At 43.7% G+C, this 18,173-nt stretch overlaps 2 protein-coding genes across 2 annotated transcripts in view; one reads left to right on the top strand and one right to left on the bottom strand.

The window, feature by feature from the left end:
* Dh31 (diuretic hormone class 2) overlaps positions 1 to 18,173 on the top strand; it is a 149,739-nt gene that overhangs the window by 1,983 nt on the left and 129,583 nt on the right. The gene's annotated exons all lie outside the window — the stretch shown is intronic.
* On the bottom strand, positions 8,636 to 9,535 carry LOC138363353 (uncharacterized). The gene has a single exon (XM_069322381.1). The coding sequence runs from the start codon at positions 9,533 to 9,535 to the stop codon at positions 8,636 to 8,638; it is 900 nt and encodes a 299-aa protein (XP_069178482.1).

Genomic DNA, 18,173 nt, shown 5'->3' with positions numbered 1-18,173 from the left:
CCAGATGCTACCATGACTGTGTCACAGTACTCCCAGATGTTACTATGAGTGTCACAGTACTCCCAGATGTTACTATGAGTGTCACAGTACTCCCAGATGTTACTATGAGTGTCACAGTACTCCCAGATGTTACTATGAGTGTCACAGTACTCCCAGATGTTACTATGAGTGTCACAGTACTCCCAGATGTCACCATGAGTGTCACAGTACTCCCAGATGTCACCATGAGTGTCACAGTACTCCCAGATGTTACTATGAGTGTCACAGTAATCCCAGATGTTACCATGAGTGTCACAGTACTCCCAGATGTTACCATGAGTGTCACAGTACTCCCAGATGTTACTATGAGTGTCACAGTACTCCCAGATGTCACCATGAGTGTCACAGTACTCCCAGATGTCACCATGAGTGTCACAGTACTCCCAGATGTTACTATGAGTGTCACAGTACTCCCAGATGTCACCATGAGTGTCACAGTACTCCCAGATGTTACCATGAGTGTCACAGTACTCCCAGATGTTACTATGAGTGTCACAGTACTCCCAGATGTTACCATGAGTGTCACAGTACTCCCAGATGTTACTATGAGTGTCACAGTACTCCCAGATGTTACTATGAGTGTCACAGTACTCCCAGATGTCACCATGAGTGTCACAGTACTCCCAGATGTTACTATGAGTGTCACAGTACTCCCAGATGTCACCATGAGTGTCACAGTACTCCCAGATGTCACCATGAGTGTCACAGTACTCCCAGATGTTACTATGAGTGTCACAGTAATCCCAGATGTTACCATGAGTGTCACAGTACTCCCAGATGTTACCATGAGTGTCACAGTACTCCCAGATGTCACCATGAGTGTCACAGTACTCCCAGATGTTACCATGAGTGTCACAGTACTCCCAGATGTCACCATGAGTGTCACAGTACTCCCAGATGTTACTATGACTGTGTCACAGAACTCCCAGATGTTACTATGACTGTGTCACAGTTCTCCCAGATGTTACTATGACTGTGTCACAGTACTCCCAGATGTCACTATGAGTGTCACAGTTCTCCCAGATGTTACTATGACTGTGTCACAGTACTCCCAGATGTTACTATGAGTGTCACAGTTCTCCCAGATGTTACTATGAGTGTCACAGTACTCCCAGATGCTACCATGACTGTGTCACAGTGCTCCCAAATGTTACTATGAGTGTCACAGTACTCCCAGATGTTACTATGAGTGTCACAGTACTCCCAGATGTTACTATGAGTGTCACAGTACTCCCAGATGCTACCATGACTGTGTCACAGTACTCCCAGATGCTACCATGAGTGTCACAGTACTCCCAGATGCTACCATGAGTGTCACAGTACTCCCAGATGCTACCATGACTCTGTCACAGTACTCCCAGATGTTACTATGACTGTCACAGTACTCCCAAATGTTACTATGAGTGTCACAGTACTCCCAAATGTTACTATGAGTGTCACAGTACTCCCAGATGCTACCATGACTGTGTCACAGTACTCCCAGATGCTACGATGCACAGCTTCTCTTTAACAAGAGCTGTTAGCTCGTGTCTTGCTGTAGAAATAAGAGTGGCAAAGTCTATTTATATATAGTCTTATATATATATATAGCTATGTTCAACCCTGTGGTCCTGGGTTCGATCCCAGGCGCCGGCGAGAAGCAATGGGCAGCGTTTCTTTCACCCTATGCCCCTGTTACCTAGCAGTAAAAAAGGTACCTGGGTGTTAGTCAGCTGTCACGGGCTGCTTCCTGGGGGTGGAGGCCTGGTCGAGGACCGGGCCGCGGGGACACTAAAGCCCCGAAATCATCTCAAGATAACCTCAAGAAGAAGTCTTATATAGTCTTATATAGTCTTATATAGTCTTATATAGTCTTATATAGGCTTATACAAAATTATCACCGAAAACCAATTTCGTAATTTTCCTCGTAGATGATGAGTAAGTATCGGAGCCTAGAGATGATTGATGATGCTGTTGTTGTTTTAGATTTAGCTACTCAGAACGAAACGTCCATGTAGCACGGGCTATGGTGATCCCGTAAGATGATTGACGAGTATTGTGTTGGTTATAGATGTGTCCGAGCTGTGACCTGAGTCTGGTGGTGGGGTAGTTGTAGTAACTCCTTCCTGCTTATAATGTTGGCCTGGTGGTTCGTGGTTACGGTGCTGGTCTGGTCGTTCGTGGTTACGGTGCTGGCCTGGTCGTTCGTGGTTACGGTGCTGGCCTGGTCGTTCGTGGTTACGGTGCTGGCCTGGTGGTTCGTGGTTACGGTGCTGGTCTGGTCGTTCGTGGTTACGGTGTTGGTCTGGTGGTTCGTGGTTACGGTGCTGGCCTGGTGGTTCGTGGTTACGGTGCTGGCCTGGTGGTTCGTGGTTACGGTGCTGGTCTGGTCGTTCGTGGTTATGGTGCTGGCCTGGTCGTTCGTGGTTACGGTGCTGGCCTGGTCGTTCGTGGTTACGGTGCTGGTCTGGTCGTTCGTGGTTACGGTGTTGGCCTGGTCGTTCGTGGTTACGGTGCTGGCCTGGTCGTTCGTGGTTACGGTGCTCGCCTGGTCGTTCGTGGTTACGGTGCTCGCCTGGTTGTTCGTGGTTACGGTGCTCGCCTGGTCGTTCGTGGTTACGGTGCTCGCCTGGTCGTTCGTGGTTACGGTGCTGGCCTGGTCGTTAGTGGTTGTAAAGTAGGCCCGAGTGTGGCAGCAATGAAGTGACGAACAGCACTGCCGTTCGTGGAGGCTTGGGGTTGGTCGTACAGAAGCCACGGTAATCTTGCTGCGAATCTGGTTGTGTAGAAAAGCCAGTCTGGGCGCCTGGCTTCAAACCCTGGACACGAACAGGGAGTGCTTGCCGGTTGCATGATCGCGTACGGCAACAACCACAGCTAGAATGATGAAGAGTGCAGTTAGCATGAAGCACAGGTCACGCACCTGGCCACGCTGGCTGAATGCACTACCCAAACGCTTTAGCTGTCAGATCCACGTTGCAACAGCGATTTAGAGGCTTGACCTGATATATACTAGTTTACATATTTTTGGTATATAATCCAGAAATTTGTAAAAAATAGGCGCCATAATATATATATATATATATATTCAATCTTTCCCCATTTTTATTGTAAAATAATTTCGAGAGCTCAGGAATTCATCATTGATTGCAATTCCTGTGACTGAAACGATCGAAGTTGGATTTGTGGTATTAATTATAGTGGAAATTGAGTGTTCGGATTTCTACGTAACAATGTAACAGCCGGTCACAGTGGTTGGGTATGACGGGCGCATACCCAGGCACTGGGTATATTTATACCGAGAGATGTAACCCACTTTTGCGAGTATACTTTAGTCCTGGTCTATGTTCAAGACTAAAGTATACTTGCTGGTTGGTCAGTAAACTCTTGTGGTGACCTTAATAACCTTCCACAGGTTGATAGACCTTAAGCCAAACAGCAAATAGTTGCCTAATTAGGCCATTAGGTGGAAGGAAACTTAGCCAATCATTGCTGTCCCGCCTAGGAGTCGAACCCGGGATCCTGGAATGTGAGTCAAGAAGGACGGGCGTCCTGGTGCTTCGAGTATGAACGGAACTTTGGCTGGACTTAACATTCTCAAGTGATAATGGCACTGTTGACACTCAGAGTTGACACACTTTAAGTCCAGTGCCAAAAATATTTGGCTTCAAGAGAATGTACACTGAGGTATACCTTGCTTCTTGGGGCATATACACTGTGACGTATACCTTGCTTCTTGGGGCATATACATTGAGGTATACCTTGCTTCTCGGGGCATATACACTGTGAGGTATACCTTGCTTCTTGGGGTATGTACACTGAGGTATACCTTGCTTCTCTGGGCATATACACTGAGGTATACCTTGCTTCTTGGGGCATATACACTGAGAGGTATACCTTGCTTCTTGGGGCATATACACTGTGAGGTATACCTTGCTTCTTGGGGCATATACACTGTGAGGTATACCTTGCTTCTCGGGCATATACACTGAGGTATACCTTGCTTCTCGGGCATATACACTGAGGTATACCTTGCTTCTCGGAGCATATACACTGAGGTATACCTTGCTTCTCGGAGCATATACACTGTGAGGTATACCTTGCTTCTCGGGCATATACACTGAGGTATACCTTGCTTCTCGGGGCATATACACTGAGAGGTATACCTTGCTTCTCGGGCATATACACTGAGGTATACCTTGCTTCTCGGAGCATATACACTGTGAGGTATACCTTGCTTCTCGGAGCATATACACTGAGGTATACCTTGCTTCTCAGGGCATATACACTGAGGTATACCTTGCTTCTCGGGGCATATACACTGAGAGGTATACCTTGCTTCTCGGGGCATATGAACTTAAGTGCATACATACTGGAAAATTGCTATTGAGCGAACACAGTCCAAGTTTTATGGCAAGTCAGCTATTATAGGTGGACAGATCTTAAGCCTAGGACCTTAAACGTGGGGGGGGGGGGACCGCTTTATCTTAGAGATGGGTTAAGTCCTGCCAACCCCCCAACCCCCCATCTCTCAACCAGCTCCACGATTTATCAAGACCTTAAGTTACCACTTACGAAATCTCCTTAATCATGGCGGCTAAGTTGTTAATTTAACAGTTTGAGTTTCGAAGCGCTTCTAGGTTAGGTTTCGGAGTTCGTAAAGTGTTGAATATATATACAGAATTATCACTATTAAGGAAAGATATACGGGTTTCGTCGGTGGATATGTAAGTGATTTGTTTAATCCTGGGCCTGGTGTATCAACACCAAGTTCCAGTTCTCGAACTTGATTTAGGACTAAAGACGTCTTGAGATTTGGCCGGACAGGGAGCTGACAGCACACTGGACTTGTGATCCTGTGGTCCTGGAATCGATCCCAGGCGCCGGCGAGAAACAATGGGCGGAGTTTCTTTCACCCTATGCCCCTGTTACCTAGCAGTAAAATAGGTACCTGGGTGTTAGTCAGCTATCACGGGCTGCTTCCTGGGGGTGAGGCCTGGTCGAGGACCGGGCCACGGGGACACTAAAGCCCCGAAATCATCTCAAGATAATCTCAAGAAAGACAATTTGAAGACAATCTTTGTACTCAACAGGCTTTAAGATCAACATCTTACCTCTAAGACCTGTGTGTGAGAACTCTTTCTGTCCACGCTACACCAAGGGGTCCACTTCTTCCCTCACTCGATACAGAAAAGATGTTTACATAACGTCCAAAGGTGAGCAGCAACAGTTAAATATATCAGGGCTCCGAGGTAGACTTCTGTATTTGCTAAATTCCTGAACTCGACTTGAAATCTGTTTGGAATTAATTACAAAATACAGATTAATGCAACTGTGTATAAAATACATATTTATACTACATATAAAATGCAAATTTGTGTAATTAAGTATAAAATAATGTACACAAAATACAAGATTGTTAAGATGGTGTCCTATGAACACCGATTTCTTCATTACATGGGAAATGCACATACAATTTTTGATAACTATGGAACAAGTTGATTGTATTTGTCTAAATATATTTAGTTCCTGTCTTGACAAACTTCTTGCTTAAACGCAAGACAGGATATTAAATTGGGCAGTTAGCGTATTTAGCACCTTGAAACAACTCCTTTCTCAAGAGTGGCACAAAAATATTGGTTATCTTGTTTAGCTTAAATATATATATTGGGGAAAGTTTTCCCCTTTGTCAAAATTCTTGATGCAATTCAGAATGAAGCTTAGCTTTGAGTAGCCCTCGGTGATCTTATATCTAAGTTCAAATCATTAGCATCGTGACACAAAGTTCCTTCACTTTCTGGCAAGGTTCTTGGAGAACTTGGGAACTGTGTAGTTGAAGAGTGTGTTCACCAGCTGGATATAATTCCTGTGTGTCGTCAAGTTACGAAAAAGACGTTGGTCTTTCTCGTTAACGTCATCTCAGACGTTCTTCTTTCTCGTCAATGTCATCTCAGACGTTCTACTTTCTCGTCAATGTCATCTCAGACGTTCTTCTTTCTCGTCAATGTCATCTCAGACGTTCTTCTTTCTCGTCAATGTCATCTCAGACGTTCTTCTTTCTCGTCAATGTCATCTCAGACGTTCTTCTTTCTCGTCAATGTCATCTCAGACGTTCTACTTTCTCGTCAATGTCATCTCAGACGTTCTACTTTCTCGTCAATGTCATCTCAGACGTTCTACTTTCTCGTCAATGTCATCTCAGACGTTCTACTTTCTCGTCAATGTCATCTCAGACGTTCTACTTTCTCGTCAATGTCATCTCAGACGTTCTTCTTTCTCGTCAATGTCATCTCAGACGTTCTTCTTTCTCGTCAATGTCATCTCAGACGTTCTTCTTTCTCGTCAATGTCATCTCAGACGTTCTTCTTTCTCGTCAATGTCATCTCAGACGTTCTTCTTTCTCGTCAATGTCATCTCAGACGTTCTTCTTTCTTGTCAATGTCATCTCAGACGTTCTACTTTCTCGTCAATGTCATCTCAGACGTTCTTCTTTCTCGTTAACGTCATCTCAGACGTTCTTCTTTCTCGTCAATGTCATCTCAGACGTTCTTCTTTCTCGTTAACGTCATCTCAGACGTTCTTCTTTCTTGTCAACGTCATCTTAGACGTCCTTATCCTCGTCAACGTCATCTCAGACGTTTTACTTTCTCGTCAATGTCATCTCAGACGTTCTTCTTTCTTGTCAACGTCATCTTAGACGTCCTTATCCTCGTCAACGTCATCTCAGACGTTCTACTTTCTCGTCAATGTCATCTCAGACGTTCTTCTTTCTCGTTAACGTCATCTCAGACGTTCTTCTTTCTTGTCAACGTCATCTTAGACGTCCTTATCCTCGTCAACGTCATCTCAGACGTCCTTATTCTCATCAACGTCATCTCAGACGTCCTTATCCTCGTCAACATCATCTCAGACGTTCCTTGTGAGAGCTTCCTCACGTACTAACGTCCTAAATTACATTTAGAAATGTATTTGTAATAGTCTGTGATCCACCAGACTATGGCGCCTAGTCTGATGCATACATTCTCACCAACGCCATCTGGAGGAACGGTCTGCCAGCCCCAAGGCTCTCCCAGACACCCTCTGATCTTCACTTTCCACGACCCGTCTACGAATTTGTCTTATTCTTCGCCTCATTATCTCCCTAAGTGTATTTACACTTTAAGTCGGCATCTGTGGCCTTAAGGAGGACCTATTCTACGAGAACCTTATCCCGGATCCTCTCAGACGTAGGTTCGAATCCTCGTCACGGCCCTTGAGGATTTATTTTTATCCCTAAGTGGCTTTAAGCGCAGATTCAACAGTACAACTGTCGACATTTGAGTAACTTTGTTATCGTTAATAATTAGGACACGAACATAACGTTATCGAACATAACGAACGTTATCATAGATTTATGATAACGTTCACACGTATAAAAGAGTGATTATTTATTCTTGTCATAAGTTATATATTTGTATATATGTAAATATGTTTAAATTTGATAGCGGCAGATGCGTTGTTTTAACTGCCACAGTACTGGACATGACGTCGCCTCGTCACAGCTCTCCATAATCTGTGAAACAAACATACTATATCTCAAATATTGTGTATTCACGTATACATACGAAAAATGTATGTATAATACAACATATTATATATAATTATATATTCTCTATATATATATATATATATATATATATATATATATATATATATATATATATATATATATATATATATATATATATATATATATATATATATACTGTCTTCTCTGAGTACTCTTTATTTTCTTCTCCGAGGCTATGGGTCCCTACACTTGCACCAGAGGTGGTACCTCCCTCATATATAATTATATATATATAATTATATTATAATTATATTGTAATAATATATACTCATTACACACAGAAATCACAATAGCATGATTTATCAAATGAACAAATCCACAAGGGCCGTGATAAGGTTTCGAACCTTCGCACGGGATGTTCCCAGACGCTGCCTTAGTCAACTGTACCTTGTGGGTTTTGTCATTCGATATATCAGCCTATTGTGACTTCTGTGTGTAGTGAAGTAAGGACGTAGAGCTAGAATATCTGTCTGAAAGAGCCCGAATGCGTGAGAGAATTGTCTGAAACCCCGAATGTGCTTCGGAGAAAGTTCTGAATCCTCGTGAGGGCATTAACACTCCAGGTTGCAATTCTATTGACCATGTGGCGGTACAGATGTCTAAGGCGCGTCTGGGAACGCCCCGTGCGCAGGTTCGAACCCTCATCACGGCCCCTTGTGTATTTGTTCATTGTATATACATGTGAAATACGAAACATTGAGGGAATACGAATGATTCAACGTTACGGCAGCAGGTTTTGTCCTCAGGAATAGAAAATGGGAGAATGGAGGGAAAAAGGGAGGGAAAATAATAGGGGTAGCAGGGTTAGAAGGAGAATGTGATGGAGGGACGGAGAGAAACGGACGGAGACCCGCACTCCGCCGGGTACCCCTCTAGTGGTTGTAAGAACCAAAGCAGCAAGACCTACACAACTCTACTGCAGCTTCGTGTATATTATTATACTGCAAGATATTCTTACACAGTATATTCTTACACTGTATGATAGCAAGACTTGTCGCGCCTGTTAGACTAGTGACCATAGTACGAGGTATCAGGCGGGTAGTGTGAGGTATCATGCGGGTAGTATGAGGTATCAGGCGGATAGTGTGAGGTATCAGGCGGATAGTATGAGGTATCAGGCGGGTAGTACGAGGTATCAGACGGGTAGTATGAGGTATCAGGCGGGTAGTATGAGGTATCATGCGGGTAGTATGAGGTATCAGGCGGGTAGTATGAGGTATCAGGCTGGTAGTATGAGGTATCAGACGGGTAGTATGAGGTATCAGGCGGGTAGTACGAGGTATCAGACGGGTAGTATGAGGTATCAGGCGGGTAGTGTGAGGTATCAGGCGGGTAGTAAGAGGTATCAGACGGGTAGTATGAGGTATCAGGCGGGTAGTGTGAGGTATCAGGCGGGTAGTACGAGGTATCAGACGGGTAGTATGAGGTATCAGGCGGGTAGTGTGAGGTATCAGGCGGGTAGTACGAGGTATCAGACGGGTAGTATGAGGTATCAGGCGGGTAGTGTGAGGTATCAGGCGGGTAGTATGAGGTATCAGGCGGGTAGTATGAGGTATCAGGCGGGTAGTGTGAGGTATCATGCGGGTAGTATGAGGTATCAGGCGGATAGTGTGAGGTATCAGGCGGATAGTATGAGGTATCAGGCGGATAGTGTGAGGTATCAGGCGGATAGTATGAGGTATCAGGCGGGTAGTGTGAGGTATCATGCGGGTAGTATGAGGTATCAGGCGGATAGTATGTGGTATCAGGCGGGTAGTATGTAGTATCAGGCGGTATGGATACAAGGCCCGTAATGGCAGTTTCACAAGTCCCGAGGTTCAACTCCAAGTCCCTTGGACTTAAATCAACCCAAGCGGGGACAGACAGCGATTGGCTGACCCGCCAAGAATGAGGAGTGAGGTTAACCATGGCTCATCAGGACCAGCATGTTCTCACGGCTTAACAAGCGGCCAATATGAGGTGGTTTTGGCCTAACCAGAAGCGTACAAACCCACTTAACCCACCCAGATCTAATGGTCATTACTCCCCAGAGATCGTCAGTATCTCGGTGCAATATCTTGAGGTTATCTTGAGATGATTTCGGGGCTTTTTAGTGTCCCGCGGCCCGGTCCTCGACCAGGCCTCCACTCCCAGGAAGCAGCCCGTGACAGCTGACTAACTCCCAGGTACCTATTTACTGCTAGGTAACAGGGGCATTCAGGGTGAAAGAAACTTTGCCCATTTGTTTCTGCCTCGTGCGGGAATCGAACCCGCTAGTTGCAATGAAACACCAGGATATTAACGATGGGGTCGAGGGCGTTAAAATTGTGGTGCTTTAAGCGAGATAAGTTTCGCTTAATGGGGACGGTAGCGTTCAACCCGTTCTCGCATTTTCTTACAGTCAATATTGACTTATTAAATAAGTGCATATGTGACATACTAATTTATTGTGAATATTTTAGTTTACCTTGAAAAGCTTCATAGAAAACACCGAACTTACCTAACCTTCTTAGTATGTTAAGATAAGCATCTTATTGCTTCTTATTTACAATTATTACTTAACCTATTATAGGTATATTATAGGTTATACTTAACCTATTATAGGTATAGGTTAAGTAATAATTGTAATTATAGGTATATTATAGGTTATACTTAACCTATTATAGGAATAGGTTAAGTAATATTTGTAATTATAGGTATATTATAGGTTACACTTAACCTATTATAGGTATAGGTTAAGTAATAATTGTAATTACGAAGCAATAATATGCTTATCTAAACATACTAAGAAGGTTAGGTAAGGTCGGTGTTTTCTATGAAGCTTTTCAAGGTAATCTAAAATATTCACAATCAATTAGTATGTCACATATGCACTTATTAAATAAGTCAATATTGACTGTAAGAAAGTGCGAGAACGGGTTGTAGCGTTAATAGAGCGTTTAATAGACTGTACTTATAATAGACTATACTTGAAGGTCAAGTATAGGTCAAGTATTAAGGTCGTCCCTTATCTGGCGTTGGTAAGGGTCGAGGAGGAGCTCTTAGACTCGACTTGATAGCGTCTTGGCCCCGAGGGACCAGACTAGCGAACAAATCCACAAGGGCCGTGACGAGGGTTCGAACCTTCGTCCGAGAGGATTCCAGACGCTGCCTTAATAGACTGAGCTGCGACATGGTAAAAATAATTACCGCGGCCCTTGTGGATTTGTTCATTTGATGCATCACGCTATTGTGATTTGTTTGTGTACCCAGACTAACCTTCGCTACTAACTCAAGTATGAGGGTCCAAAATTGGTGCAAGACTATTTAAATGGGTTCTTAAAATGGACGGCAGATGGTGTTTGATACTGAGAAATATATAGGGTTCTCAGCCAAAGTGGGGATAGGTACCAGGTATCACCTGGTACTTGATTCCAGGTATCACCTGATACACGGGGGCTAATTAGCGTTCTATTGCGTTTCATCAGTTCTCACGTTCTACATCATTGTCCTCTTTATGTATCCTGACGAACATGATGAGGAAGATGACCTGTAAAGCAGGTGAAATATTTTTATTTAAGAACGCCCTGAAAAGTTTATCTATAAATCTTGTGAGACAAAGAAAACGTTTACAACTCCTATATTTATTTTGGGAACTGTTTTGTAAAAGTGATACAGAGGACAAAAAGTAACCGAGTATATCCTTAACTTTCTTAAGTTTGGTGTAAGAAAATCTTGTGTGCGCTCGTTTCCTTAATGAAGTTATTTAAATAACTTTATGGCGCCTAAAACCCTCTAAATGCAAAATAATTACTTTAAATTTTTATTCCGGAAAAAGAAAGTTTCCAAAAATGTATACAAATAATCCAGTTGTTTAATGTATGCAAATACAGATCATTCAAAGTTATGCGCCCATTCAAATAGTCTTTATAGTTATAGTTTCCAATTTCCAAAAATTTCCTTTTGTTTTAAATTATTAATAAACTTAGGTGTACCACTTTCTTGGGTCAATAAGTACTGAGAATTTACATCAGTCCTGGACTATATTTAGCACTAAAGGTATACCACCTGCTGGTTGGTCACTATACTCTCCCTCTCGCATACAGGTTATCTTGAGGTTATCTTGAGATGATTTCGTGGCTTTTTAAGTGTCCCCGCGGCCCGGTCCTCGACCAGGCCTCCACACCCAGGAAGCAGCCCGTGACAGCTGACTAACACCCAGGTACCTATTTTACTGCTAGGTAACAGGGGCATAGGGTGAAAGAAACTCTGCCCATTGTTTCTCGCCGGCGCCTGGGATCGAACCCAGGACCACAGGATCACAAGTCCAGCGTGCTGTCCGCTCGGCCGACCGGCTCCCCGACTACAACATAGCATAGCAAATGCTACAACATAGCATTTTGATATATAACTCCTTAAAGGCCAAAAATGGACTTACTAAATATCATATCGGGTCGCAAAATCGAATTGATGTTCCGTTTTCTATTTGTGAGTATTGGGTTATAGGTTGGTTAGGTTCGGGCAAATTAGTACCCTATATCTTAGTGTATATATGTAGAGGTCGTCCCTATATCTCATTGTATATAGACGTGTACTGCTTCTTAGTACACGGAGATATATACCCTATATATACACAGAGACACATATGCTACGTCTCAGTATATACATAAAGATGTATACAACTTCTCAAGGTATATAAACTTACTTTTCCATAACTCAGTGTATTTACATATGGTGTACTTGTGTAAATACAAAGTACAGAGTACATAGTACAATTATGTACTCTGTATTATGTAATACGTAATACAGAGTACATAATACTTGAACTTTATTGAATACTAAAGTCAATTTGTTGGTCGCCAAGTTAGTGGCGGCATTAATATCTCTCGAGATTATCAGAATTTTTGAGTTTGATTTAATACTGAAGTCTTCATTAGCCTTGACAGAATCTTCCAAAGTTAGAATCTTCCGAAAGTTAGAATCTTCCAAAAGTTAGAATCTTCCAAAGTTAGAATCTTCCAAAGTTAGAATCTTCCGAAAGTTAGAATCTTCCAAAAGTTACAATCTTCCATAGTTAGAATCTTCCAAAGTTAGAATCTTCCAAAGTTAGAATCTTCCGAAAGTTAGAATCTTCCAAAGTTAAAATCTTCCAAACTTAGAATCTTCCGAAGGTTAGAATCTTCCATAGTTAGAATCTTCCAAAGTTAGAATCTTCCAAAGTTAGAATCTTCCAAAGTTAGAATCTTCCGAAAGTTAGAATCTTCCAAAGTTAGAATCTTCCAAACTTAGAATCTTCCGAAGGTTACTATCTTTGAAGAATCTTCCGATGGTTAAGATCTTGGAAGAATAAGGACCTGGTGATCTTAGCTGTCGACTGGCCTTCAACTAATTAATTATTAGGTGAAAGCGCAAAGTCACATTTACTATATATCTCATGAGTGGGATATGAAAACAGGGTGAAGTGTTCAGCCACTTGTAGACCATAGGGGATCGAACCCCGACCTTGCAGGAAGCGAAGCCGTGATAAATGACTACCCTCTCCAACTGTCAAGTTCACGTTGTTCTACGCCGGTCTCTCAAAGACTTACACTTCGATAATTCTGAACCATTTTTAGCTCTTCCTCCCCCTCCCCCCCCCTTCCCTATTTGTCGTATACAGACCAAAGAAGTCATTCAGTCTACAAATGGTTTATCTTAAAGTTTACCGGGCCAGCTAGAGGCTTAAGGCCCGCGCTGGAATATCCCTGAAAAAACATGGACGTTCGCAATATATATATATATATATATATATATATATATATATATATATATATATATATATATATATATATATATATATATATATATATATATATATATATATGTATATATATATATGTATATATATATATATATATATATATATATATATACACACAATGGTGAGGTGTAACTTAACTATTTAGCAATTCCGCGGACCATGTCTTTTAAGAGACTTGAACCATACTGAACATTAGACCTTTGTACTGTATTTACGACTCCGACATCTCAAACTTTTGTTGGTAAAGAATATTTTATCTCTTTTCCTCTCTTTGTCTTGAGAAGAGCTCTTGGGCTTGTTTGCAAATTGTTAATTTGTAATGTAGAGCAGAATGATCTAAGGTACTGCTCTGAGGGGCCCCGGTGTTCAACCTAAGGCGGAGAACTGATTGATCTCACACCAGTGCGTCCAAACCTAAGATTTCAGGACACAGTTATAAACATCTCGACGCTGTATTCTCGGTGTATTTATACACATACACGCACGCGAGCGCATGTATGCACTCATTCATTAAATATAATGCTTGATTAAAGAACACAAAATTGGTATTTAATATTATAAATCAAGTATTACTATCTTATTTGTATTAATATATTTTAATTTATACACGTTACAAAGGCAACAATAGGTATATTGTTACCTTTGTAATAGGGGCGTAAGTCGTATTTTGAAGTATATACGTAAGTCGTATTTTGAAGTATATACGTAAGTCGTATTTTGAAGTATATACGTAAGTCGTATTTTGAAGTATATACGTAAGTCGTATTTTGAAGTATATATGTAAGTCGTATTTTGAAGTATATACGTAAGTCGTATTTTGAAGTATATACGTAAGTCGTATTTTGAAGTATATACGTAAGTCGTATTTTGAAGTATATACGTAAGTCGTATTTTGAAGTATATACGTAAGTCGTATTTTGAAGTATATACGTAAGTCGTATTTTGAAGTTTGCAATAGACCTACGACTACGTTCTGGACTACGTTCACAAATTAAGTCTACTCACGTCCGAGGAATGAAAACATTACACCCGTAGCTCATATCCTTCAAGCACTGCAGTACCCTGAGTCCGCCCTTCGTGCAGGGCGCCACCATGCAGGGGCGGGCCGCCCTCGCTGCCCCACACTGAGGTAATCCTGACATACTGGGCCCCCGTGACCAGGTCCGCCAGGCTTATACCTCATAATACACCGATTTCCTCACTCGTGAACGCCGCCTCAATGAGGAGACATGAGGACCAGACTTTTTATGTAGATACAACACAGAGATCAGACTTGATGAGGATACGTATAGGAAGGTCATTCCCAGGCAGACTTGATGAGACTTAAAAGAAAATTCGTGGAAGATTTTAGAAAATTGTGAAGAGAACTCGGAGTTCACTTATTGAAGACGCGTGAAAAGGACTATTGGAGCGGATTTAATTTGTGTACTTAAGTGCAGATACACACGCGCGCGCACACACGCACACACGCACCCACACACATACAAAAGTGGCTGAGTGGATAGCGCTCTGGACTCATAATCTTAGGGGTGCGGGTTCGATCCCCGGTGATGGCAGAAACAAATTGGGTAGAGTTTCTTTCATCCTGATGCCTCTGTTACTTAGCAGTAAATAGGTACCTGGGAGTTAGACAGCTGTTACGGGCTGCTTCCTGTGGGGGTATGTTTGGGGGGGGGTTGTAAATAAAAAAAGTTAATAGTTAATAACAGTTGATTGATTGACAGTTGAGAGGCGGGCCGAAAGAGCAGAGCTCAACCCCGGCAAGCACAACTAGGTGAGTACACTCACACACACACACACACACACACACACACACACACACACACACACACACACACACACACACACACACACACACACCACCCAAGGCATCCCATGCAAGGCTCCTCTTGTCACCTGTTGAGACACTGACGGACCACCTGTCCAGGTTCTCAGTACCGTCAAGAACATTATTAAATCAATAGAATTAATGAATGAACACGGAGACTAGCCCTAAGGGCAGGTGTGGGACACGGCTAGTCATGTGAGTGAGCAGCTGCTCCAAGCCTCCAGCCGCGAAGGACAGCCAGCGATGCCGAAGACTTCATTTAGAGACCAGATTAGTTTTAGCTGCTTAAACCCCCCTTGTGTTTGACTCTGTGTGTTTACATTCCAAAACCAACTCTTCCCTGGTGAGTACAAGTGTCGGTAGGTTGCTTGTCTGGTAGGTTACTGGGTCGCTGGTCGATGGTGGTGGCTGGTTGATAGTGGTGGCTGGTCGATGGTCCCTGACCACATCTTGGATGGTTCTTGGCGTGATATATGTGTGTTGTATAGACCTTGTAATCTGCTCCCTGACCTCACACAACATGTACTATAGTACGACCTTCCCCTAGCGTCCTCCCAGACGACCCGCTGACCTTCACAGCACCACCTGACCTCTCGTCTCATGTCTACCCCCTCTCATGGTTTTTGTTCTTCCATTTATATATTTTATTTCGAATACAGTAGCAAAATAAACACATATTCTCCTGCCTGAAGACAACGCCTCACTAATGCGGTGTGTCTCTCAGAGCTGGCTTTGTTTACCATCGAGGAGTTCCAATACTTTTCTCAATGGTAGTAATTGGAATAATTGTTTAGCCCCATCACTGTGGTAACAATATTTTATAACTGCAGTTAACTACAGCCTTTAAAATAATTTTTACCCTACTAAATGTCTAATTTTATGAAATGTAATTAGGCATTATTGGTTCCCATAAGAGAGCTTTTCTGTAGACTTCGGCAGGTTTGTGAAAAGTGACGCTTCTCCCAGGCGGGAACACTGAGGTCCGTCTCCCTCAACAGGTGGCGCTCTTTAAGGCGGAACACTAACAATTATTTATTTTTTTTACAATTCAGGGCGGTGCCGGAAGGTCGGGTGGGAGGTCGGGTGGTGCCGGAAGGTCGGGTGGGAGGTCGGGTGGTGCCGGAAGGTCGGGTGGGAGGTCGGGTGGTGCCGGAAGGTCGGGTGGTGCCGGAAGGTCGGGTGGGAGGGCGGGTGGTGGTGCTGGAAGACAACAATGGGACCTGGAACAAGTCATGATGCACCTGCAGCTCACCAGCTCCTACGGGTTATTGTTCCCGCCATTGTTTCCTCCACACAAACTCTTTATCCGCGATACTTTGCTTTTGAGCCCATGGCGAGGGCTATATATATATGTCAGCCAGGAAGGCTACGTGGGTCGTACCGGCAGCCAGGAAGGCTACGTGGGTCGTACCGGCAGCCAGGAAGGCTACGCGGGTCGTACCGGCAGCCAGGAAGGCTACGCGGGTCGTACCGGCAGCCAGGAAGGCTACGCGGGTCGTACCGGCAGCCAGGAAGGCTACGCGGGTCGTACCGGCAGCCAGGAAGGCTACGCGGGTCGTACCGGCAGCCAGGAAGGCTACGCGGGTCGTACCGGCAGCCAGGAAGGCTACGCGGGTCGTACCGGCAGCCAGGAAGGCTACGTAGGTCGTGCTTTCAGACAGGTTGTCTTCACTTGCTATAGTTGTGTTCCGGCCTGCATTTGGACGACACCAAGATCCATGGCGATGTAGCTATTGGGACTGACAGGAAGGTCAGGCCTTGAGCTCTAGCTCATGGACCGATCGTTAAGGTACCCCGCTTGTTACCCTACGCCAGTCCGACTTCTGGTACCTCACTGTCACTCTCTGACACCTGTCAGTTAGGTAATTCCTTACTCATGATAATGTTTCCACTTGCTCCCACCTGCATCTCGAGTGTCTATAGTAGTCTCCTGTGTGCTCCACCCGCACAATGCACTTATAGCACACTGGAGCAAGGGATATGTTGGCGAGTGTTACATATATCCAGTGAATATGTTGGGGTGCAACAATAGATAGACGGACGGGAGACAGGCAATAGATAGATAGGTAGATAGACAGACTGGAGACAGGCAGATAGAGAAGAGCAACGTTAGATACTCCTTCCATTGTTTCTATATTTAAATTATAAGGTGAAAGGTGTCTATGCTTAGTAGTGTAGGGGTTTAGATGGGTGGCGGCGTCTGCCTGCTGCGGCCTGGGTGCGGCCTGGGTGCGGCCTGGGTGCAGCCTGGGTGCGGCCTGGGTGCGGCCCGCTGGGCGCCGGCGGCCAGTCTGGCTCTTGGAAGCATCCGGCTGTCCGGCTGTGAAGATTGTGAGACTCGTAAAGCTGCGATGACCGCTAGACGGCCGGACTGTGTGTGGTCATGTTGTCCCCTGATTGTCTGTCTGTCTGTGCGGTATGTATGTAATGTGTCTGTCTCCTGTCTCTCTCTGTCTCTCTCTGTCTCTGTCTCTGTCTCTGTCTCTGTCTCTGTCTCTGTCTCTGTCTCTGTCTCTGTCTCTGTCTCTGTCTCTCTCGCTCTCGCTCTCGCTCTCGCTCTCGCTCTCGCTCTCGCTCTCTCTCTCTCTCTCTCTCTCTCTCTCTCTCTCTCTCTCTCTCTCTCTCTCTCTACACAGAATATATATAGAGAGATTATTTTTAAGCCGATGGATAATAATAATATCTTAACATCTAATGAACATGTAAACATTTAGGCAGCTCTAAAGTGTTTTAATTCTCAATGAAAGTGCTGGTGGAGCTGTGTGGTCATCTGGAGGACTGACAGTGGCCACTTCCTTGCCCCTTGACACTGTCACTCAAGTGCGACAGTGCCCCCTTGTCTTCCCCTTGTATACTGTCACTCAACAAATGACAGCTAAGTGACGGAACAATAGTATGTGTGTATGAGGGGGGATATATATATATATATATATATATATATATATATATATATATATATA

This window comes from Procambarus clarkii, chromosome 10 (genome assembly GCF_040958095.1).
Source record: "Procambarus clarkii isolate CNS0578487 chromosome 10, FALCON_Pclarkii_2.0, whole genome shotgun sequence".
Classification (NCBI taxonomy): domain Eukaryota; kingdom Metazoa; phylum Arthropoda; class Malacostraca; order Decapoda; family Cambaridae; genus Procambarus; species Procambarus clarkii.
This window is presented reverse-complemented; position numbering and strand designations above follow the sequence as displayed.